We start from the raw sequence: 24,516 nt of genomic DNA, 5'->3' as shown, positions 1-24,516 counted from the left end.
TTTCTCTTGTGTTTTGTTCTTTAGCGTACAGCTGAGTTTTTAAACAAATTGATAAACAATATTTTTTTCTAAAAATTTACAAAGTGCACTTTAAATTGTTTTGTTCAGACATGAAATTTTGTTCAAATCAAATGTTGTGTATTATGCTAATAGCTGCTTTTGTAGCGTTAATGGAACTTATATTTGTAAATAATATAATATAAATAGTATATATATTTGTTTTTGAGAAAAAATCACTTAAAAATACCTAAGTGTATAAGAAAATGTAAGTAACAAACCATTTTAAACAATACTATTAGTTAATTTAGACGCACAAGTCTCTAATAGCAAGTGCGCGGAGACACAGCTGCTATGCGAATGTGTGTAAATAGAGAATACAAAATTGCACACAGTATGCCTTCACTTTCATTTAACAAAGCGGAAAGTGAAATTTGTTGGGAGACGCTGTTTCAGTTGTTTCAGTACGATATTTGGTACAAAAGTGCATGGATAGAGCTGGGCAGTGCACTTTTGTTGTTGTAAAATAAGCAACAAAGCGTTACTTTCTACTAAATAACACTGCTGAAGCGCCGCAAAGGTGCATAAAGCTTTGCTGCTTTAATCGAGTGGATCTGGCTTTCACAAAGCTTTGTTGCTTTAATCGAGTAGATCTGGCTTTCGTAGTAAATAATAATATTTTCATATCAATGTGTTTATTTTTTGTAATTTTCCGTGATTTGACTTTTTTCATATTAAATGTATCTTTCTAGTTACCATTATAGACATATGGACTTTTTATATGTCAATGCAAGCTTTTTGTGACGCATATAAAACATATTTTTAAAGCTCAATTTTTTCTCGGCCTTAGTTGTCACCGGCGAGCTTAATTGTTTAAAATTTTCGACTCTCTTGAGAACTTCAAACTTTCAAGTTGAAAAAGCTCTAGGTTACAGTTGAAGCTTATTTTGCTTGAAACTTTCATTTCGTTACTTTTCAAAATAATTCCATGTTCTGAATTAATTTTAAATTGAAGTTTTTCTAGAAAACTTGAAAGCACAAAGCTCTAGTTGAAGCTTATTTTGTTTAAAGCTTTAAATTTGTCGATTTCCGAAATAATTCCATGTCCTGCATACATTTTAAATTTTAAGCTTTTCTGGAAAACTTCAAAGCTCAAAGCTCCATTTGAAGAATACTTTCTTTACAACCCAAAAGAAGCCTCTTGATACTTAAATGAAAAGGAACAACCCGAAAATCTTTCCATACCTTGAATTTTTTTTTATTTTGGAACTTGTTTTTTTTTAGCACATAGCTAATTGGAGCTTATTTTATTTAAAGATCTTCTTTAAATTTCTCAACTTTCATAAATATTTCACGTCTTGAATTCATTTGAAACCTCAGGTTTTTCTAAAAAACTTGAAAGCACAAAACTCCAGTTGAAGCTTATCTTGTTTAAAGCTCAAAGCTCCATTTTAAAATCGTCGTTTTTGGAAATTTTTCTTGACCAGCAAAATTTTTTTAATGTTAAGTTGTTCTACAAAACTTTAAAGTTCAAAGCTTCAGTTGAAAGTTTGTTTCTATAAAGCATAAATCTTCTCCTGAAACTTAAATTTAGAGTCCGAAATCGTACAATGCGCAAAAACTTTCTTAAGTTTGAATATTCTCGTGCTCGTAGCTCTTCTTTCTGGATTTTCAGAACGTGTTGTGCAGACTTTAGCCTTTTGGAGAGTTGCGATTACGATCCACATTAGCGCTTTCAATAATGTTTTGAATTACTGTTAGATATGCAGCCATTTTTCTTGATTTTCATAAGATGGTGTGCAGACTTGGGCTTTTTGGAGAGTTTTTAATAATATCCATATTAGCGTTTCCAAACAAGCTTTCAATTGCCGTTAGATATGCAGCTCTTTTTTCTTGATTCAGAACGTGTTTTGCAGATTTGAGCTTTTTGGAGAGTTTTTAATAATATCCACATTAGCGTTTTCAAAAATTCTTCGAATTACCGTTAGATATGCAGCTCTTTTTCATGATTTTCATAAGATGATGTGCAGACTTGAGCTTTTTGGAGAGTTTTGAATACGATCCACATTAACTTTTTCAAACTTGCTTAGAATTTAATAAAATTTCGAAGTTCTTTTACAAATATGCATGCTTACATAACAACATAAAGCTTTCCACAACTGCTCGAATTCTCTTTGTAGAGTTTAAAACCAACAAATTTCGTTGTAAATTCAAGTTTGGCATAACTGTGTGCACCAACATAAATGTTAATACCCAATATAGTCGTTATAGTAGTGTCTTGTATTACTAATAGATAAGTAATTATAAAAACAAATTCTATGGACTAACGGTCACTTTTAAACCGAACGCAGTGTCTTTAGTTAAACGGGCGGAAGAATTCCTCAGTACGATGTGAAGAGCAGCAAACGATTACGATATTAAAATTTTATATCGCTATAGGTTGCTTAGCGCAAAAATTGCTAATTCTTTACGATATTGCTCTGCTCTCCTTACTATTTTCTTTAAACACCGTACTAACTGTTTTTTTTCTTTTGCTAAAATTTAGCACTTGCTTGAAATATTTTGCTCTCTTGATTTAAGAGACAAATATTAGCAATTACTTCATACCTTAAAAGTGACAGTATGTATTTGCGTGTGTGACACGTGACTCGTGGATAGTGTGACAGTTTACACAAAAGTGACTTTATAACTTAAGCAGTGTATAAACTAAAGCTAAAATCTTTCGCTGCACGCTTATTTTATGTTAGAATTGATTCTGATTGCTGCCGGCCGGATTACGTGTTGAGGGCCGTGACGAGAAGGATTTGCCGCTGCTGCCGCGCTGTGGTGGCATCGAACGACGCGCGAAACGTGTTTCACTAAACGGAAGAGACAGAAGCGAAATTATATTAGTAAACATAGAAATGTTAACGGTAAATAAAATATATACATGTGTGTGCAATAAATGTGCAGAGTTGGGATTATTCTTGTTGTGGTTATATATAGAGGCGCTATAAAATATAAGGTTATGTGTATAGTTGGGGTAAATAATTTGGTTTGTGCATGCAAGCCGCTTTCATTTTAGGCATAAATTTACAATTTCGAAAATTTTGAGTTTATCTAAGCTTTCGAGGGTTAATACAAGAAATTTAGAATTTTTTTTTTTGGAACACATATTAATATACACCTATGTATGTATGTGTATAAATTAGTTAGCACACATATTCCATAGAGATATATTATTAGCTGCCTTCGATGCGTCACTGCTGTCTATATTTAGACTCTGTAAGAATGTAAAACATTCATGAAAAAACAAAGCAAAACAAAAAAAAAAAACAAATAATAAAAAAATAAAAATAATAAAAATAATAAAAAAATAAAAAAATAAAAAAATATAATAAATAAAAATGTAAAAAAATATAAAAAAAAAAAAAAAATTTAAAATAAAAATAAAAAAATAAAAAAAATAAAAAAAAATAAAAAAAAAATAGAAAATTATAATAAAAATAAAAAAAATAATAATAAATTCAAAAATAATAAAACAAAAAATAAATAAAAAAAAAAAAAAAAATTTAAAAAAAAAATACAAGAAAAATAAAAAACCAAAAATAAATAAAAAACAAAAAATAAATAAAAAAAAACAAAAACAAAAAGATAATACAGAAAAAAACAATTAAAAAAACCCGACAACTTCGGCTACACCGAAGCCGTTATATCCTTCACAGGTGCATTTCCCATAGCACAGAAGTGTATAAAACTGTTGTACTGTTGCTATGGACAATTACTCATGTTAAACTTCCTAGAGACATCTGTTCAAATGAAAAAGTTTTCCATACAATGGCTTGATAAGTTTATATGGGAGCTACATATGTATATGCTATATTGGACCGACCTGAAAAATTTGTTAGGAGGCTGTAACAATGCCTTTGGAAAATAATTCGGACTAAATTTCGTAAGGATATCTTGACAACTAAAAAAGTTTTCTATACAAGAACTTGGTTTTGGCCGATTAGTTTATATGGCAACTATATGCTATAGTGGTCCGATCTCAATAATTTCTTCGGGGATTGTGGTGTTGCCTAAGACAATAATCCGTGCGAAATTTCGTGAATATATCTTGACAACTAAAAAAGTTTTCTATACAAGCACTTGGTTTTGGCCGATTAGTTTATATGGCAACTATATGCTATAGTGGTCCGATCTCAATAATTTCTTCAGGGACTGTGCCATTGCCTTAGACAATAGTCCGAGTAAAATTTCGTGCAAATAACTTGTAAAATAAAATAATTTTCCATACAAAGATTGGATTTTGATCGTTCAGTTTATATGGCAGCTATATGCTATAGTGGACCGATGTTGGCAATTCCGACAAATGAGCAACTTCTTGGGTAGAAAAGGTGGTGTGCAAAATTTCAGATCGATATCACAAAAACTGAGAGACTAGTTCAGACAGACAGACCTGTCAATTGTTTGTTCGAGTCATATCTATTCAAAACTTTGGCGCATCGAAGTCAGCTTTAACTATAATATACAGTAATATTTTAACATCCGCAGCAAATGTGTTTCAGTGTCTCTTTTCATTGTTTCACTAAACTTTTTTTTATAAAATCACAATTTAGAGTTTAATTTGTGGCCAATAACCGGGTATAAATAAAAAATTTTGTTGTGCCCTGCTTGTGTAGCACTTTAATGGCATTTACAAAACATGCTTCATATAAATATTAGGCATAAGCAACTGCTTAATAAAATTCACATATAAGCTGGCAACACACCAGCTGCCAATAATTATATTTGACGGCTTACCAATTGGGAACGCGGCTTAAAGTTTATTGTTGTTGGCAAAGTTAAACGTAAGTTGGGCGCAAACTTATACGTACAGGTTAAATTAATGTTGATTTTGGTGGGGTGAAGGTAAACGGGATAAACGATAAAATAAAATATGCTTTGGGCAAAGATTTATCTTAAGAAAAAATTATACTTATATGAACAGCAAGCACTAAGCACTAATTTTGAACGCGCACACACGCACTTAATTCATATATGATAACGAGGGCTGAGCAAATAGTTGGGAGCAAAAGTTGGCTCAGGGACAAGCCATTTGCTACTCTATTTTTTGAAGTTTTTTTTATAATTTAAGTCGGCTTTCTACAACATGTAGCCTAACGCCGCATGGGCACCCACCGATCGATTTCCATTTCCTCCATACGTTGAGTCAATTCAATTTTCTGCTGCACAGCTAAACGCAACAGCTGATTTAGAGTCTTCTTCTCCTCTTCAGCGGCTTCCAGTTTGCGATTGAGGTCATCCACTTGTGTGACGTATTCCTCGCAACGAGCGGCGAACATGGCGCGCAAACCTGAAAAGTGGAGAGTTGTAAAAAATGTAGAGAAACTTGTTATAAAGTAGAGAGGAGTACAGAAATAATTCAAAAAATAAGAAAAACGTTAACTATGGTTGCATCGAAGCTATAATATTTTCACAAACAGAAAAAAATGTTTCATATCAGAAATTGCTTTTGACAGGTTAGTTTGTATGGCAGCTATGTATATGTCATAGTGGTACGATCAAAAAAATTTGTACGGAAATTATAGCAATGCCTTAGATAATAGTCCATGCCAAATTTCGTTAAGATATCTCATCAAATAAAAACGTTTTCCATATAGGAACTGAATTTTGATCGATCAATTTGTATGACAGCTATATGCTATAGTGGTCCGATCTGAACAATTCCTTCAGAGAATGTAATGTGGCCATGAATAATAATTCGTGCCAAATTTGGTAAAAATATCTTGCCAAATAAAAACGTTTTCATATAAGAACTGAATTTTGATCGAGTAGTTTGTATGGCAGCTATATGCTATAGTGATCCGATCTGAACAATTCCTTCAGAGAATGTAATATAGCCATGAATAATAATTCGTGCCAAATTTCGTTAAAATATCTCGTCAAATAAAAAAGTTTTTATATAAGAACTAAAATTTGATCGATCAGTTTGTATGGCAGCTATATGCTATAGTTGTCCGATCTGAATAATTTTTTCGGAGATTATAGCGATGCTTAACATAGTAAACTATGCCAAATTTCCTGACGATATCTCGTGAAATTAAAAACTTTTCCTTACAAGGACTTGATTCCGATCGTTCAGATTGTATGGCAGCTATATACTATCGTGATCCGATAACGGCGATTCTGACAAATAAGTAGAGTCTTGGGTAAATATAGGGGATAGGCAAAATTTCAGATCGATATCTCAAGAATGAAAGACATACTTCGGGTATATACAGACAAACGGACATGGCTAAATCGCCTCAGTTCTTCACGCTGCTCATTTTTACGTACACATAAAGCAACAACAACGTTTTCTACCGAGTTTTACAAACTTTTGGCATAACTTAGGAACTCCGGTTTAATGTAAAAATATAGCACTTTTACCGATTTTACACTCTACAATCAAAACTCCACGCTCTATACCACACCATAACTTACTTGAGAATGTCGCTGCGTCTTCCTTGAGTATCTTCAGTTCATTGCGCAATTTGGACATTGTCTCGCTGACCACGGTCTTTTCGTTCTCGTATTTCGATTTGAGATTGGTGAGCGCCACCTCGGCGGTCTGTTTGTTGGACTTCAAGACCGTGCGTAATGTAGCGATTTGGTCGCGTTTGAGTGAAAGCAAGCCCTTAAGGCGCACGATTTGCTCTTGCAGCTCCTCGACTTCCTCGCGATTATATTTATCAGCTTAAACGAGAGAAATATAATTTTATATTAGTACCAATAGTAAATAGCAGAAAATATATGTAAAGCGTTTACCTTCGGAAACATCGCCGCGCACTTTATTCTTGTTGTGCTCAATTGTGTGCTCGACAGCGGTTTTCAAATGCTTGATCAGATCGCTCACAGTGTCGACATACTTTTTAATTTCAACAGAATCGGCGAGACCCTGCAAATCCTCAATCGTGTGTGAGCGGGAAGTGAAAATATCGGACTTGAACTGCGATTGTATGGCAGTAAGCGAATCGTTTTCGAAGCTGCAAGGAAAATTTCATTTTATTTTAGATTATATTACAGCACATAAGCAAAATTGAAGCTCACCTCATATCATCGCTCTTCGTGTCGAGCATAATACGCGTCGGTATTTCGCCGTTAACGGTGCAAACGAGATGATATAACTGTGCCAAATCGTCACTTAAGGCCACCAAAGTGGAGCGTGCCGAACCCAAACTTTGTCCGGCATTTTGTGAAATACTTGCGAGTGTCTGCACATCACTTTGCAGATCCAGCGATTTCTGCTCGGTGCTGAGCAGTTTATTTTTCAAATTTGTGACCTCATTACGTAGTGTTGTCATTGCGTCGGTGTAGTTGAAACCCTTTTGCAGTTCCACTAAATCAGTCTTGAGACCGTCAATCTCTTTGGAGGATAGTGTGAACCAACTGTTATACTGTGCGAGTATATCCAGCAGTTGTTGTCGTACATTTTGTTCGTCATTGCGTCGTTTCACCGCTTCCATGGAATCATCCTTTATATCTAGCTGCTTCTTCAACTGTAGCAATGCATCGACATGTGCCGTTAGTAGCGCTAGACGTGCCATGAAATTTTGTATTTCATTTTGTGATTTATCCAAACTGGTTTGTGCCTCTCGTAAATTCGCAGTGAGTAGCATTTTTTCGTTTTCAATCGATTCTAATTGTTTTTCTAACTTTTTCAACTCATTCAAATGCACCTCGGAGAAGAGATCGCATTTGGTGCCGTCGGTGGCATTCAATTCTGTAGTCAAGTCGGCTTCGAGGCGCTTCAAGGCGAGATTCTCCTCTTCGCCATCACTATTGGCGCTTATGTTGTCGTCCATATTACTACGTAGATAGGCCAAGTTGCTTATCTTGTACATGGACTCACGGTTCAAATGACTATCCAATTCCTTCTTGAGCGCATATTTTGCCTCACGTTCGCACTGTAAAAAAGAGTGACATAATAATTGAGTAGAAAATGTTAAAAAATACAAAATTGTTCAATCAAAACCCACCTGCAAAGCTTCTAGAGCTTCCTCCATTTGCTTTTCGGCAATCTTCTTCAGATTTGCTAACTCATCCACTTGTGAGTTCAACAGTTCAACCTCTTCGGTTAGACGACGTATCTCGTGTTTGGCACCTTCAAATTCCACCTAACGGAAAAACAAACAAAAAACCAAAAAAAAAAATAAATAAAAAAAAAGATTATAGAATTTAACCAACTCTAAACCGTAAGGCCACTTTAAAAATGCCACTCGTTCGAAACTCACCTGCGAACTTCTCAAGCTCGACACCTGCTTTTGCAGCGATATGTTTTCCTCCTCCAGTTCTGTGTATTCCGTTAGCATTCGTGTCTCACGAAATTTCAGATCCTTCACCTCGGCCTTGAGGCGCAGTTTCTCAGCCTCATTATCTGATTTGTCGCGTCCAATATCGGTATTCTCTTGCAGCATACGATCACGTTCGTTGCGTACTCGTTCCAATTCGTGACGCAATTGCTTTGTCTCATTTTCCAAGTCGAGTATTTTACTATTCAATGTTGTTTCGAGTGCTGCCGTCTCGGTGAGTAAGGACTCCTCCTGTTCGATGCCAGTTTTTGTGGTGACCTTTTGTGAAGTTTGAAACTTGGCTAGTGCCTGTAAAGATAAAACGGAAATTTGTTGTTAAAAATCATATGTTTAAGGTAAATATTTTATAATTGGATTATAAAACTATATTTAAAATTTAGAGGTCTAAATGTGGGTTTTTAGATCTTAAAATGGTATTTTCGAACTGACAAATGAAAAATTTCGATTTTTTTGTTTTATTTACGTAATTGTTCATTGAAAAACTTCCGATCATACTTCATTTTGGGTTCTAGACTTATTTCCGAGAAGTCGAAAAGTAGCGTGGGATTAATACTTTTTGGAACAAAGAAAAACAAAATTTGGAAATTTTTAATATACTTTATTTTGTACTCTAAACCGATTTCTGAGAAGACTTAATGTGGGTCCTAAGGACTAAAAATGGTATTTTCGAAGAAAAAAAGGAAGACTTAAAAAATTTCGAAATTTTATGTTTAATTTTTGAAAATTCTTGGTTGGAAAACTTCCGCCTATATTTTAGTCAGGATTCTAGTCTGATTTCTGAGAAGTATAAAAGTGGGTTCTGAGTACTGATAGACGCTATTTGGAAAAAGCAAAAGAAAATATAACAAAATTAAGAAATGTAAATGTTGATGTTAAATTCTAAACCAATTGGGTGGGTAAAAATGTTATTTTCGAACGAAAAAAAGAATAATTAAAAAAGAAAAATCGAAATGTTTTTTGTTTTTTTTTTGGCAAAATTAAAAAATTTCGAAATTTTTTGTTTTATTTTTGGAAATTGAAGGTTGACAAACTTCCGACTATATTTTAGTTTCGATGCTAGACCGATTTCTGAGAAGTTTAAAAATGGGTGTTGAGTATCAAAAGTGTCTTTTTGGAATAAAGCAAGAAAAATATCGTATAATTTAGAAAATTTTTATGTACTTCGTTTTGGATCCTAAATCTGACACGTCTAAATTTGGGTCCTGAGCGCATTTTTGAACAAAGGATAGAAAACTTCGAATTTTTATTGGAGGGTTTTTGTATATTTCATTTCGTTTCTGGACAGAAGGGAAGAAAATATTACCAAGTTTGCAAATTTTTCAAGAATTTTTCTTGCAATATTTTTTGATAGAGTTGCCAACTAACGAAATTGTGTCAAATGTAAAATATAGTGTCTAAAACGTTAGGGGTTTCATGCCGGTCTCCGGCATATCGTCTAGGGTTCTCAATTTTTTGGAATAGACTTGCCACCTATAGGAGCTAATTTATCTTAAGTTAAGCTTATCATTTTAAGCGCGTTTTCTCAACCTCAGGTTAGTAGTCATCTGTCAGTCTAGGTCTACGTAAAGTTAGCCAGAACTTAACTGACAGATGACTGTTTAACTAAAGTTTAAAAAGGATATTCAAAACCTCTTCAACATTACCATTCAATTCACTTATTTATGTAAAAAGCAAAAAAAAATAGACTTCTTCTCTAGCATAAAATACGAGCAATGCATTTTTTCACCTCCACTCTATCCCCCTAACCGGTAAACCGTTACCAGCATATAGATACATACATACATACAAATATTAAGAAATTCTTTAAAAGATATGGCAACGGTACGTAATTGAATTTCCAATTGACTCACATTGACAGTGAACAGTAAATAGTGAGTGAGCAGGTCACAGTGATTATAATGTTTGCGACAAAAGAGTGACTGACGGAATTGCAGGTGTGGCACACACTTAGTAGTAGTCACACATATTTGCTCTAACAGCTGATTGCGTGTGCGGCAGAGGCAGAGCCTTTGTAAGCAATTCCTTACACATAATATGACATTTACGAGCGCTTTATCAACAGATTCCTGTGTTGCATGCCATCTCTCTTCCGTCTTCCGGTGCGCTGTTGCTACTCCTCCTCCACTGCCTGCTGCACACACAATCCACAACAATTCAAGCGTGTGTGTTTCGCATGGCGAACGCCGTGCAATGTGCCAAACTTTATTATACGCTTATTATAAATACATGTAGGTACAGTGTGGGGCAAAAAATAAGCAACATATTATGACATTGTGATTTTTTATGTATAATTATTAAGATTTTTCAATTAATTTGAGATAGTGAGCAGAAGTCAGGATTGTATGACTGTAGAAGTCGCTCAAGTCATGAAACTTGTTTGTAATTTTAAACGCTTTTTCAGAAGTTCCGGCAAGTGAGGAAAGCTCTCCGAGCGCCATTTACTTGGGAGTAGCTAGAAATTATTCTTTTAAATATGGCTTAAGCAGCTCACGACCTCCGGTCTTAGGCCAAGCATTCTCCGGGTAGTCAAAAAACATCCGTTTGAATACGAGCTAAAGTGAGAAAGCGAAACATCCCTCCCCAGGGATGTGCGCTGGGTTTGGGACCCGCCACAAAAAAAAACCCACTAAAAAGAAGCCTCGGATGAGAGACCTCTCTTCAAAGGACTAGTATTATGACAAAAGTCTGTAATTCTCTTTCATCCGAAGTGACTAAATTTGCCATCGCCACTATATTTTAGTGTTTTTGCTTTTTAAACAGACAAATTTCGGTACTTACGATCAAAATTTAATATCCAAAACATTTTTAAACCTAAAATTTTGTTATCAAAGATTTTTTTTTTGAGAGTCTAAACTGTCTCAAATCGACAAACCGCTTTGAGCTTATTACAAATTTGTTGAGTCTAATGTGGGTTTCGGCTTTGTCTTCTGATTCGCCGAAAGTAAGACTGCCGAGATATTTTAACAACTTTTGCAAAGGCTGGACAATGGAGTAGAAATTGCTGGAATGTTTCCTCCACAACCCCGTCCCAACTAACTACTTTAACAACTTGAGTCCGACAGGATTTTTAGCCTCCCCGCATGAATGCCTATTGGACAGAGCCCCAACGAATGCGGAAGATGAACAAGGCAAGTAGTTAGAGTAGATCTCCTGCGTTCTAATCTAGGCCAAAAGGATTTCGTATAGGAGCTGGCTGTCGACCAGCGCCTGCTAAGCGAGGTCCATTGGTTCATTGGTACATTGCAGAACGCAAGCCGCCAATTGAGATCCAACTCGGTTCGTTCCGATGTGAGCGAATCAAGGTTTCCCCCTTCGGCTAGCTTATCGGCTTTAAAGTTGTCAGCGATTCTGCTATGACCAGGCACCCAAACTAGTCTGATGATGAAGTTTATGCTTTTTGTATTGAGGATAGATGCTTTTTGTCTAGCTTGGAGCACTTGGTTTGCGAATTCAATGCTGGTTTTGCCGCACTGTTGTCGCAGTGAATGCTCACCTCTCTGAAATAGGAGCCACTTCTGTCTGAAAAACACTACAGCGGTTCGGTAGCTTAAAGCCAGCTACGACCCAATCGTTAAAGCCGTTTCCAAGGCAGTCAGCTCCTAGTAATCGAAACGGACCCGTACTTTTATCCGGCAAAGGACTGTCCACTCGGCACCATCGCAGTGTATGCTCACCTCTCTGAAATAGGAGCCACTTCTGTCTGAAAAACACTACAGCGGTTCGGTAGCCTAAAGCTAGCTTCGACCCAGCCGTTAAATCCGTTCCCACGACAGCCGGATCTTAGTAACCGAAACGGACCAGTACTTTTATCCGACAAAGGACTGTCCACTCGGCACCATGTCTCAAAAATACTTCAGGAATGTTTTCTGCCGCTACAACAACTACAACAACCCATTCGTTAGAGGCTCTCTACGCTCTTCTACAGCGACTCTTCCTCTTTTACATATATGTACATACATACATACATATTTCGGCATATTCTTGCTCGGATCCCTTCATATAACCAGCTTCCCTAAGTCTTAGAGCGCACTTCGCAGCAACAACCTGTCGACAATGTCCAGTGGTAGGTGATTACTTGGACAAATGATCAGATCACTATTAAATTTTTTCTGCATGATACAGTTCTTCTTCAATTACCTACCAGGTTTGTGTTCTGATCAATTTTTGATTTGTTTTTTTTGGACTGAAGGCATTGTACGTACAATATTTTTCTGGGTCTCCGTTGGAGATGCTTATTACTCGAAAAATATCTAACTTTTCTATTCAAGAATGTTACTGTACATTCTTAAAATATGTATAAATCTCAAAATTACAACAACAATCGCAACAGATTTTTTCATTGCCAAAAATCCCCTTTATTTTAGGCAGACACATTTTGTGTGTCCTCCATAAACCCAATAAACAGAGTTGCATATATTTTTCACAATACTGTACAGCACATAAGCTACCAGAGGCGCATGTGTGTTGTTTGTGTGTGCGTTTTATCATGTTTGCCTGCCTCCTTGCAATTACTACATGCAATATTTGTCCAATGTGGCAAATCTCAGGCGACGTTTTATGCGGCGAGCCGCTCCTTAAATGCCCATATCTTTTGCCACGTGCCCCCCAAACACACACAAACACCCACACACCTAAAACACAAACATACTTATGTAAACAAGCGCTGCAGTTGGCATTCATTCAAGTCTGTACATATGTATGCATGTATAATACATGTTGTATCATGCTTTGGCGTGTGTATTCGCAGTGAAATTACCAGAAACTAGCAAAATAAAGCGGAGAACGGCAACAGTTCCAGTGCACAAACTGCCGGCAAACGCACAAAAGCACATTTTCATGCTTACAACAAAGTTTAATGTGCATGTATGTGTGTGTGGGTGTGTGTAACATGCCGAAATACTTGCATCCTTATAAACTTGCTCATTTATTCATGGAATTCGTGTATTGTTCTTCCTTTGGGTTGTGTAAGTTTTCCTAGGCGCTTATCAGCAAGTTTGTTAATGTGTGCGTGTATGTGCTTTGGGTGTCAACTGCGCCCACCAACCGTTTTTCCAGCGAAATTTATATGCTTATTTTGAGATTGTGTTGGTTTGTGTGCGGCTCGGCTCGGCTACAATGTTGGTAGTTAGTCAGCGAGCTGAAATTAAGCCAATCCATTTTGGCCTTAAAGTGTTGGCAGGCAGTGCTACTTTTGTTTTACTTGTTGTTGTTGTTTTAATGGAAATTCATATGCAGCTTTGCTCGAATTTTTATACTCTTCCAACATGTTGCTACAGAGTATAATAGTTTTGTGCACCTAACGGTTGTTTGTATCAGCTAAAATTAAGCGAAACAGATAGTATATAAAGGTTCAGGATTTCGCGAGGAGTTGAAATCCAGGTGACTGTCTGTCTACCCATCGAACTCGAACTCTTGAATTGCCAATAGAAGTTCAAGAAACCCGAGTGACCCTTGCGCAGCTTCGTTCTGGATACTGTAGCAGGCTAAACTCCTACTTGTGCAGAATAGACCCCGACATTTCCAACATATGTCCTGCGTGCAATGAGTCTCCGCATGACACTGACCACCTCTTTGCATGCCCCGCCAACTCCACTCATCTAACACCCTCTTCCCTTTGGTCCGACCCCAATGAAACAGCATGTTTCCTGGGGCTCCCGCTAGATGACGTCGACGACAACCTAGTTAACCCTTATCATCCTAACGGGGATTCATAACGGCTAGATCAACAACAACAGCAATAGAAGTAAAATTTCATAAAAATTTCGAAGTCTCTCTAACTCGAAGTTTTCTTGTGGATTATGGTGATTCGAGTTAGGGAAGTTCAATTGTATACTATATCTAATCGCTTGTATACCGATCCCCGGCTGACGTTTTGCACCTTATAGTATTACCCTGCCTTTGCTTCTTGCAAGTGGCAAAAGTACAAAATATTCGCTTGCACCCGAACTTAGTCCTTCCTTACTTGTTTGTTTGTTGTTATGTTTGTTTTTGTTATTTCACAGCTCAGCGCAGGAATTGTTGGTTAATATGGCCGCCACCACGTCCCCGAGCGAATGCATATTATTTTCGAAGCTTAATTTTTTAACGCAGGTGTTGGCAGAAAGCTTGCCTTCGCCGCTACACCGACGCTTGACTGCATCAACTGTCGCCCGTCGTCTGTCGCCAAAGTGTTTTGGGTGCAATAAATGTCTTTTGTTTGCTTTAGTTAATTAAACTTTGCTGCTGTTGGCAGATTGAGGTCACAAAACTATGGCTCGACTGATGCTTTTCATATTCGGTATTTATATTTGCTGCGTCGCTTTGTTTACATTGCAAAGAAAATATTCTTACTGTGACTTGGCTTTCGAAAAGAGTACAAAAGTGTGTGCAACCTTATCTCTGACAACAAAAACGACAAAAATTTCTATATAAAAGTGCTGAATATTTTGTTGTAATTGAAATGTGTGGCCACTGAGAGCACACATTGTTCCTTAATGAATATTCTACACTTTCGGTGGCTATAAAATGCCTTAACTTTCCAGATTAGATTTTATTTTACTTTATTTTTTTTTTCTTTTAACGTCGTCATTGTTATCAACAAAGCAAAGAAACATTATGTAACGATTTTTATAAGGGGTTATATTCACTGGCGAATTTGGAAAATTAAAAATATTTTTTTGCAAACATAATGTTCTGATTGCTCAGTTCGTACAATAGCTATATGGCCTAGTAATCCGATCGAGCAAATTTCTCCGGAGATACCAGCATTGCCTTCGGTCATAAACTATTCAAAATTTCGTGAAAATATCTTCTCAAATGTAAAAGTTTTCCATACAACCCCATGAATTCGATCATTCAGTTTGTATGGTAGCTATATGCTATAATGGTCTAATATCGACAGTTCCGACAAATGATTAGGATTTTGGTGAGAAAAGGACGGGTGCGAAATTTCAGATCTACACCTCAAAAACTGAGAGACTACGTGGCATACATACAGACAAACGAACATGGACAAATTTTATAGGAACTCTGACGCTGACAAACTTCGTGACAAGCTTAATATATCCATTTCAGGGTGTAAAAAGACGGCGCTGGAGTACGCGACCCACAAGCGGAACTTTCAATATATACACGAACGAATCAAAAATGACTGATGGAGTGGGCGCTGAGGTCTATTGACCTTTTAAGCTGCCGGAATACTGCAGTATCTTCAAGGCAGAAGTTTTTACAGTCAAGAAAACGGCTAGGATACCTAAAAATGTAGGAAACGACATAATGAATATAAACGTCGATAGTCAAGCGGAAATTGAAGCAAAAATCGCAGATCGCATGGCGTCAGTTAATGTCCTTAGAGGCAAGTAGGCAATAGATATAGTGGCTGCATATATACTGGATTGCAAGGTCGTTCCCATGACAGTAAGGTCTACGTAACCGGAACGATTCTCAACTCGGTAGAATTCTGCCGCTACAACAACAACAACAGCATACTGTTTCCAGGCCACAAGTGCGCTCCGGAAAACGAAATAGCTGAGAGATTGCCAAAAGTGCCATCCGCTTAACTACCGAACCAGCGATATACAACGAGATTTCCGAAAGAGCTGGCAGATGGATCAGGGTGAGATGGCATGACTTAAGGGCGACGCCGAAACACCTTCTTTGCTTCAGTCTAGTCTTATTCAGAACTTAGCTTAGACATCTGGGAGCTTCGCAGTTCAAGGGACTAGATGAAGTATCCGAATTAGATATCAAGCCTCTAATAAACTTCGCAAAAAGCTTTGACGTAAACATCAGCACCTTTTAAACTGAACCTCCATCTGGCATTACCAAGGCCTGTAGGTGTATGTATGGCGTGACAGCTAGTCAGTATAACCTAACTTAAACGACGTTACAGTGTAAAGTCAATACAAACGTTAAACATGTGGGTTCGGCCGATATTCCGCTAGTAAGTTATATACCTATAAAACGCACACAGCTGCAGCAGATTTTGATATAAGGCAGAAATTTTTTAGCGCTGCTTCTTCTTCGATCAAAACAGGTTTAGGTTCCTCGAAATTGAAAGCCTTTGCCGGATAATCCGGCCAATTTTCGGACCAACCTGCTACAGTATCCAGAACGAAGCTGCGCAAGAGTCACTCTCGATTCCTGCGGCAACTCGTCTGCAACGGGTGGGGATTTGACTCTAAGTACGCCATTCACTGACAAGTCCTAAGCTTCTAGGATCGACCTCTCGCATGGTGGTTATTGGTTGAGACCATGATCTATCTGGGCGTTTAGGACGTTTATGACGCTAAATGCTGTGGTGGTGGTGCTGTGTACTTTTCGGAAACCATGCTGGTGGTTTGCTAGACCCAGTTGGCGAATGAATGTTCGGAGTAACAAGGTCTCAAGTGCCTTCACTACCGGGGAGAGAGGAGTTATCGGACGATAGGACTCCCCTTTGTTGACGGGTTTCTCAGGTTTCAGTAGTGGGAAAACTCTTCCAATTTCCCCCACATCGGCTATTTGCAGAGTGGTCAGCGACAGGTTGAGGACCTTGCTGAGAAAGCTTACTCCCGTCAAGCTTAGGTGCTTTAGCATCAGCACATTTCTTCCATCAAGGACAATGGATTTGGAAGATTTTGCTTTATTGGTGACACCCCGAAAATCCTTATCGGTGAAAGTGGTGCGCAGTCTTATGGCCTTTTGTGCAGCCATCGGATAACATATCGTTTGGCTTTGTCTACCGAAGTGTGCAATGTAAACTGACGACTAAAATAGCTCGCACACATCTTCGGATCCGAAAAGGCATGACCATTGATTTGAATTTCAACTAGATTATCATGTCTCTTTGGGTTAGACAAAGCCTTGACATTAGTCCAACGCTTACTCACGCCGGTGGAGAGGTTGCAAGACTTCAGATGCTCTATCCATTTTGTCTTCTTATGTTGATTTACTAAAAGTTGTATCCCTACTAAACCTCTTCTCCATTCACGTCTAGAGAGGTACTCTGGTAGCATATAATACAGCGTTTGTAGATAATTTTATTAGCAAATTTCAATCGCATTTTGCGCAGCTACAACTACAATCAAAAATTGATGGCTTCCATACACTAAATTTATTTGCCAAGATAATTAGCGTGCTGCCAATAAAATATAGTCCATATCGGACAGACGAAAAATTCTTTGTTATTGTGAAATTTCAATTCTTGCTAACAACTTTTGCTCTAAATATAATTTATTTTAAAATAACTACCACACATCACTCAAAAAAATAACGCACACTGCCTAAAAACCGATATGTGCGAGCTGTGTGCACAACAAAATATGAAACAACTTTGTAAATGCAGTTTAATGCGAACCGGAGGAATTTTGTCGACCAGAATGAGCGTATAAAAAGTTTACAATTGCACACATAACCGAAATTGGAAACATTACAGCATTTATTAACGACCATGACGGCATACACAAGAAACCGACACTCATACATATATACTTAAACATACTTACAACAAAAAACTTGCGAAAAAATGCTGCGTTGGCGTAGTCCCTGAGCACATACCGTCCGCCCCCAACACCCCCTAGCCATTTTAAAACGAAGTAGAAAAGCAATTAACAGATCCGCTAACGTTGCAATGCAAGTGCTATATATACAATGGAATGCCTGTTTGATAGCTTTTGTTGCTTTTGGATTACATTCCCCGGGCACAAGTTGTTGCATCTACTAACCATCAACCGGCTAGCTAGCCAGGCAAAGTAGCAGGCAGGTAAATAACGATGTCAATACCGGCCTAAATAAGGACATGATGATGGTGGCAGCGAGAGGCGCAAGTTAATTTGTAATTTAGTTAGAAGCCAAATCAAATTTATGACCGTAAAGCGCGAAGGGTGTGGATGTGTCCTTGCACAACGCATTGACGTCTTTAGGAATTCTGTGTGCTCTTTGTAATTGAAAGCTTACTGTATAGTTATACGGTTAGCGAGCATTTGTGAGCCTAAGCACAAATCTATTTTCTTTCTTAACGCAAATTAGACCACGTGACCAATTTACATAGATATGATAAGTAATATTATTAGACGTTTTTTATATACATACATAAGTCTTGTAATTGCAATATTTGTACAAATTCCATTTAAATATGCAAATGTGCAAAGGTTTTGCTCAATAACTGAAAGCAGTTAACAAATAGCCAATGAATTTTTTAGCTGATTACGTGTTTTACGAACCTGCAGCGGTAGAGAGAAAAATCAAATAATTTAAAACAAAACCGAACGAACGAGGTTAAACAAAAAGAGCAGACAAAATAACTATCACATACCAGTGAGTGGTGGCGAGCGAAGCTCAGTGAGTTGGTGAAGCATACAAATAACCTTTTCGCATATGTACCTATTTAGCTGATTTTTTTAACCAACTGTTTGCTTACTTGTTGCCGAGCGCTCAGCGTTGAGAACACAAAAATTGGTAGACTTTCGCTAACGTACTTCTATTTAGTTTAAAGACAAGGAGTGATGCTCCGTGCGATAAGAAACTAATTATTGGAAGTGATTGTTTATTGACATTACAAAGGAAGTTCAACAGCAATTAGTCAAAAAGAAACTAGTTGTTGGAAGTGATTGTTTATTGACATTACAAAGGAAGTTCAACAGCAATTAGTCAAAAAGAAACTAGTTGCGTATCTTATTTATATTTCAATAAATGAAACCAAACCAAAACAAGAAAAAACGTTAACTTCGGTTGCACAGCAGCTACAATGCCCTCCACAAATATAAAGTTTATATTTCAAACTTTATTTTGAACGCTTAGTTTGTATGAGAGCGGTCAAACTGCACAATTTCAGCAGATATTGCACTGCTGCCTTAGGCCACAACCTTGTCCAGCGCAGAAATACTTTTCAATTTTGATTATGAAAAACATTTTTTTTTACATTTTATTAAACGAAATCAAAAATATTATTAATAGATTACTGAGCAATTATTATTGAATATAGCATTCAAAACTTACTTCTTGTGTAATGTCCAACTCGTGTTTGGCATGATCGTACAGTGTCTCCAATTCCTCACACTTCTGTTCAAGTGACAATTTCTCCTCCAATAACGAGAGACCATATTGTGCCGATTGTGCGCGTTCGCTAGCTGCCTGATCTAGTTCGCGCGACAGTCGCTCTACTTCCAAATGCAACTCCTCAATAGTTTTGCCGGCTGTTGCCGCATTTTCCAGTTCGGACATATTGCAGCCGTTTTGTGGTGTGTTTGTGTAATAGTTTTGTAATGGACGGGTGTTTTATTTTTGGAGGGGACGACTGGGGGGATTATGTGGACAATGAGAGATGCAAACGATTTTGTGTTTGTATGTTGTATGACTGTTTGGGAGGAAGTTCACCGAATGTCGTTATGCCACAGCGGTGGGACTATGCAATTCTCGAATCTATGTTTTTTCTTGTGTTTCTGTTGTGTTCTTCTGTGCACTGGACGGCGGCCGTTTTGTGTTTGTAATACGGCGGCTAGTTATTCAACAGTGGGCGTGGCAGGTTGTTGTGGGCGGAATCGTGTTGTGATCGCCTGTATAGCGTTACGAATCGTTGATTTTGGAGGGACGTGTATGTTGTGAATATGTTGCTTTTCGTGTTGCTAACTCGTTTTAGTCGTATCTTTGGTTCAGTTAAACCAAATAATAAAATTTCACTTTGCTCTTGCACTTTGCTTCTTGGACGTATGTATATTTTGTGAATTCTACTGCTTAACTCCACACTTCCTTCTATGAAGTCGTTATCGCTTTTAGCACAACTCTTTCTTTGGTATCATGCTTTTGCTTTATCATTAAAAATTCGTTTCGTGCTTTTTTTGCTATATTTACCAACTTTTTTTTTACACGTCGTCGCAAATTACTGATGTGGAATGGATGATGTATAAAAACTGTCACCTCGATCTCACAACTTAATTGATAAATTGTACTCAATTATTAAATTAAATTGAATTGCTACAATGCACTTCCACCAGCTAAATTAATAAAAAGACTTAGCTTTGTGTTTGCATAAATATGCGCGAAAACAGATTAATTTGCTACTACACAACAAAATCAGAAATATATAGAAACGTAGCGTCCGCTGCTTTAAAGGCACACCACTGACAAAAAGCGATCCAATTAACGAAAAATGTGAAGTAGTGACATCACGACGGAGCGCCTTTTCACTACACAACACCGCACTACACCTCCAACTTCTACACCTGGTGTGTTCACGGTTTTTTCACCACCCCTTTAGCAGGGTACGAGCATAGCTTAGGGCACACCTGCTTTCACTATTTAGTTTTCTATCAAACAAAAATTGAAACTATATAAACAATTGTTTGTTGGCCGTGATTCTGTTTAAAGATTTTCCCCAAAGTGGAAAATCTCTATCACAATGCAAATAATATCCACGTCTTTTCTTTTCGTGAGTGACTAACGGAATGTGTGTGTGAAAATTTTGCGTTCCTTCTTTTGCACTTGCTTTATGAAATGTCAAACTGCTGCAGGGTTGCATGTATGCAAGGAAAGAGATGTTAACAAAACAAAACTGAGCACGTAAAAAAGCGTACGGTCTTCAGTTTTAGTGTAAATCATAAGTTGTTATTAAACTTTTATTATTTACGTGATGAGAAATAATTTTTTCAATGTGAAATTAGCAAAAATTTACCGCATTTAACGAGTGGTTCTATATAGAAAAAATATATGGTAATATTCAGCATATCTCAACTTTATTATACAAGAGGAGAAGTAATTTCACTTAATGCAGAAACTACAATTCTTTCTTGGAAGAAAGACGGCAATATATATATACATAAATAGTATATATTCAAAAATACAAGACCATGGTTTTAAAACCGTTTTCAAAAATTCTCTCAGTCAAGTATATTATTGGTTTCCTTGCGATATCGTAAATTGGCATCTAATACTAAATAAGGGCACTGCAACCCTTCAGTCAGCTGTAGTTTTGTATATAACACATACACACGCACACTAGCAAACAAACTTGTCAAACGCCAAAAAACACAATGAGAAAAGAAAAAAAACATCGTGAACAACGGCATATGAGACGAACATCAGAATTGTGTGCAAATTTTTGAATGGTATTTGTTTTTTCCAACTTGAATTTCTAATTAAACAAAATCGTGCTCATATTACATATAATCGAATAAATAATGATGTAGGACTTGAAAGAATTGTGTTAAATTAATCATAGTAGGAAATATAATTGCGCAATAAGCGCAGAAATTATAAGGTTGTATTAAAGAAAAAAACGGTAAAGAACAGCAACATTTACTTACACATAAGCTAAGAACCGTAAGGAATCTCGCCATCGTGGGGTGTGTACACTCCCTAAACGTGTTTAATTTGATACCAGCCGTGTTTTCTGAGGAAATTATAACGTCTTTTAGTGTTATACTATAAAAATTAGTTGATTTTTAGCAGTAATTTAGTTAGAACTTGGTGAATATTGCACAGGTGTGTTGTGTGGGCGGCTTAGCGGCAGCGGATGAGGCCAGTGAAATCACAGCTGCACACACAAATACGCCACTTGAACAAAGCATATTGCTGAGCTATGGAAGTCAAAGAGGTGTTAAATCGTGAGGGGCGCGACGCCAAGAATTTGCTTGTCTACCAATTTTGTGAAGATCAAGCACCGGCGGATGGCTGTCAAGGCTTTACTGGAAGTGAGTATTTAATGTAATAATGTGTTTCTAAGCTAATGTATAAGTTTTCGTCTAATATCTTGAAACAGAAATTTCGCCGTCCTTAAATGTACGCAAGCCACCCGTCGCACCATCAAAGTCACCAAACTCTCTAAAGAACGCATTGTCGCCAATACGAACTGCAAAAATGCAAAACACAGGACCACGTGTGCGTAGTGCTTCTACGGGTCGAGACAAAAAATCGGAACTACAAGCACGCTATTGGGCGCTGCTATTTGGCAATTTACAGCGTGCTGTCAACGAAATCTATCAGACGGTGGAGTGCTGTGAGAATATATCATGGTGCCAGGAGGCGATTTTAGTGCTTGAGAACTATGTGCGCGACTTTAAATCGCTTAGTGAGTGGTTCAAAGTTTCTTGGGATTATGAATCACGCCCGTTGCAGCAAAGACCACAATCGCTTGCATGGGAGGTGCGTAAGAGTAATCCTGCACCACGTGTACGCGCTAAAAGTTTGACCAGTCCAACAATGTCGGGTAAATCAAGCCCATCTGCCTGTGCATGTGCGTCGGGAAAGTCATCACCATGTTGTGGCGACACTGCATCACCACGAAAAAGCTTACGTGCCTGTGATCCCCTACCAAAAGGTGCTATGCGTGTGAATGTTCGTGAGTTGTTTGCCACAAACAAAGGCAGAGCCAGCAATGAGCGTCCAACAGAAGTTCTAGAACAAAAGAAATGTATAGACACTCAGCCAGAGCCACATGTGGAGGCCGAGCCTATGAAATTGCTTAATAGGTGCCATCAATATGCGCAAACGGATTTAGAAGACGATCATTTGACTTTGGCAGATATAAGAATAAAACTACAAAGAGAAGCGGAAGAACGGCAAATGGCTGAAGAGGCCGAGCAAGCACGTGTGCGACAGCAGGAAGATTTTGAAAGGCAGCGTCAACAATATGAAGAGCAGCGTGAACGTGAACAGCAATTGGCGGAGCAAAACATGCTTGAGCAACAACAAAAGCAAATTGAGGAAGATAAAATAAAACAGGAAAATGAAAAACTGGCGCAAAGAGTTGATTCAAACGTGGAAACGACTATTGATGCCACTAGCAAGCGGGCTAACGTTACTTTAAATGGCAATGATTCCAGTGGCACAGATGCAGATGATCCACATTTCGCAATGAATCGCGAACCAACCGCTTTAGAGATGACTGTACAAAAGCTAAATCAAATGGAAAATGAAATTCTAGCAAAAGATGCCAATAAAATGCCTACACCGCCAACGACTGAACTTCGAAAAGCAGAACACCTAGTTGACGTTAAACCGGGTCTCGCTATAGCAGACACTTCGAAGAAACCGGCCACAACTGCAACGGCGCAAAATGGTCCACTTAAATATTCCAGTGTTTTGAATCGTCCAGCTACAACGCGTCCAACAAATTCAAATCTAACAAAGCCATCGGGCAATGTACGTCCTTTAGCCAACCCAACGGCTGTGAATAAAGCTGTGCCAACACAGAAAACCTTATACAATACCAGCTTGCGTCGCTCCGCTACCACCGCTTCGGTGACAAAACCGGCGCCTCCACGTTTATCAGCAGGCGGTGCCAGCGCACGTTATATAACACCACGTCCATCCAGTAAAACCGAACATTACGGACCACCGACACATGTCGCTTCTAGGCTGTCCGCGCGCTCAAGAACCATGATTGAAATGCAACCTAAAGAGCAAAAGCCACGCACCGGCCAACCTACGCAACCGCAACGGTATTCACATACAACAGTCTCATCGCGCAAATCCTCCCGTGAAGATATCGGCAGCTCGAGCTCCACGCTCAAAGCCAGCACCGAACTCATATCATCCTCCAGAAGCAGCTTATCCCATGCACCAGGCGCAATGGTACACATCGATGAACGTCGTTCGGAGCCGAAGCAGTTGCCCTCCGATGCCAACGACGGCTGGCTGACGGTGAAGAATCGTCGTCGCTCCAGCATGCATTGGGCCAATCGATTTAATCAACCCACAGGTTATGCCAGTCTTCCAACACTAGCGCTATTCAATGAACAGTTGGCCGAGAGTGAAGAGCATCAACGGAGCAAGAAAGTTGCCATTAAGAAGGGTGCCACACAGGAAAACAATAATGTCGCAAATAAAACGCAGCCAAGCGCCAAGCAAACCAAAGCGCTGAAGGCGCAAAAGAGTGCCGACAAGCCGGTGAAATGCGCGACACGTCCCGAAATAAAGAATGCCAAGGCCAAGGTGAATTCCCTACCAACGCAACGCAAGAATGCTGCCGCTGCGTCCGCCGCGCAAGCGCCCACTCCCGTTGCTACGAATGGCGCAAGCTCCGCACGCGCGCCAAATGTGCCAACACGCGAGGCGATCATCAAGCGACAAAAGTCCGATTTGACAGGCTTAAAGATGACCTCGCTGCACAAGGAGTACATGCGCAGCGAAAAGTATGCGCAACGCAAGCAAAATGGCAGGGCGGGCTCGTTGGAGAGTTCTGCGGCCAACTCGACAGAGACCGTTGTGGATGGTGAGTGACGTTTTTAGA

At 38.2% G+C, this 24,516-nt stretch overlaps 2 protein-coding genes across 2 annotated transcripts in view; one reads left to right on the top strand and one right to left on the bottom strand.

Annotated features, from left to right (window-relative positions):
- Positions 1–1,401: 1,401 nt before the first annotated feature.
- Positions 1,402–19,511, bottom strand: LOC120767444 (protein bicaudal D). Its single transcript, XM_040093506.1, has 8 exons — positions 19,287–19,511; positions 8,253–8,618; positions 7,998–8,135; positions 7,069–7,925; positions 6,787–7,004; positions 6,463–6,714; positions 5,158–5,332; positions 1,402–2,855 (listed from the first exon to the last, which is right to left on the bottom strand). The coding sequence occupies exons 1-8, from the start codon at positions 19,509–19,511 to the stop codon at positions 2,741–2,743; spliced, it is 2,346 nt and encodes a 781-aa protein (XP_039949440.1). The 3' UTR covers positions 1,402–2,740.
- Positions 19,512–21,332: 1,821 nt separating this feature from the next.
- LOC120767460 (S phase cyclin A-associated protein in the endoplasmic reticulum) overlaps positions 21,333–24,516 on the top strand; it is a 125,496-nt gene continuing 122,312 nt past the window's right edge. Inside the window, exons 1-2 of the mRNA XM_040093544.1 lie at positions 21,333–21,976; positions 22,045–24,498. Of these exons, the coding sequence (XP_039949478.1) occupies positions 21,865–21,976; positions 22,045–24,498 (2,566 nt within the window). The 5' untranslated portion in view covers positions 21,333–21,864. The remainder of the gene's footprint in view (positions 21,977–22,044; positions 24,499–24,516) is intronic.

This window comes from Bactrocera tryoni, chromosome 2 (genome assembly GCF_016617805.1).
Source record: "Bactrocera tryoni isolate S06 chromosome 2, CSIRO_BtryS06_freeze2, whole genome shotgun sequence".
NCBI lineage: Eukaryota > Metazoa > Arthropoda > Insecta > Diptera > Tephritidae > Bactrocera > Bactrocera tryoni.
This window is presented reverse-complemented; position numbering and strand designations above follow the sequence as displayed.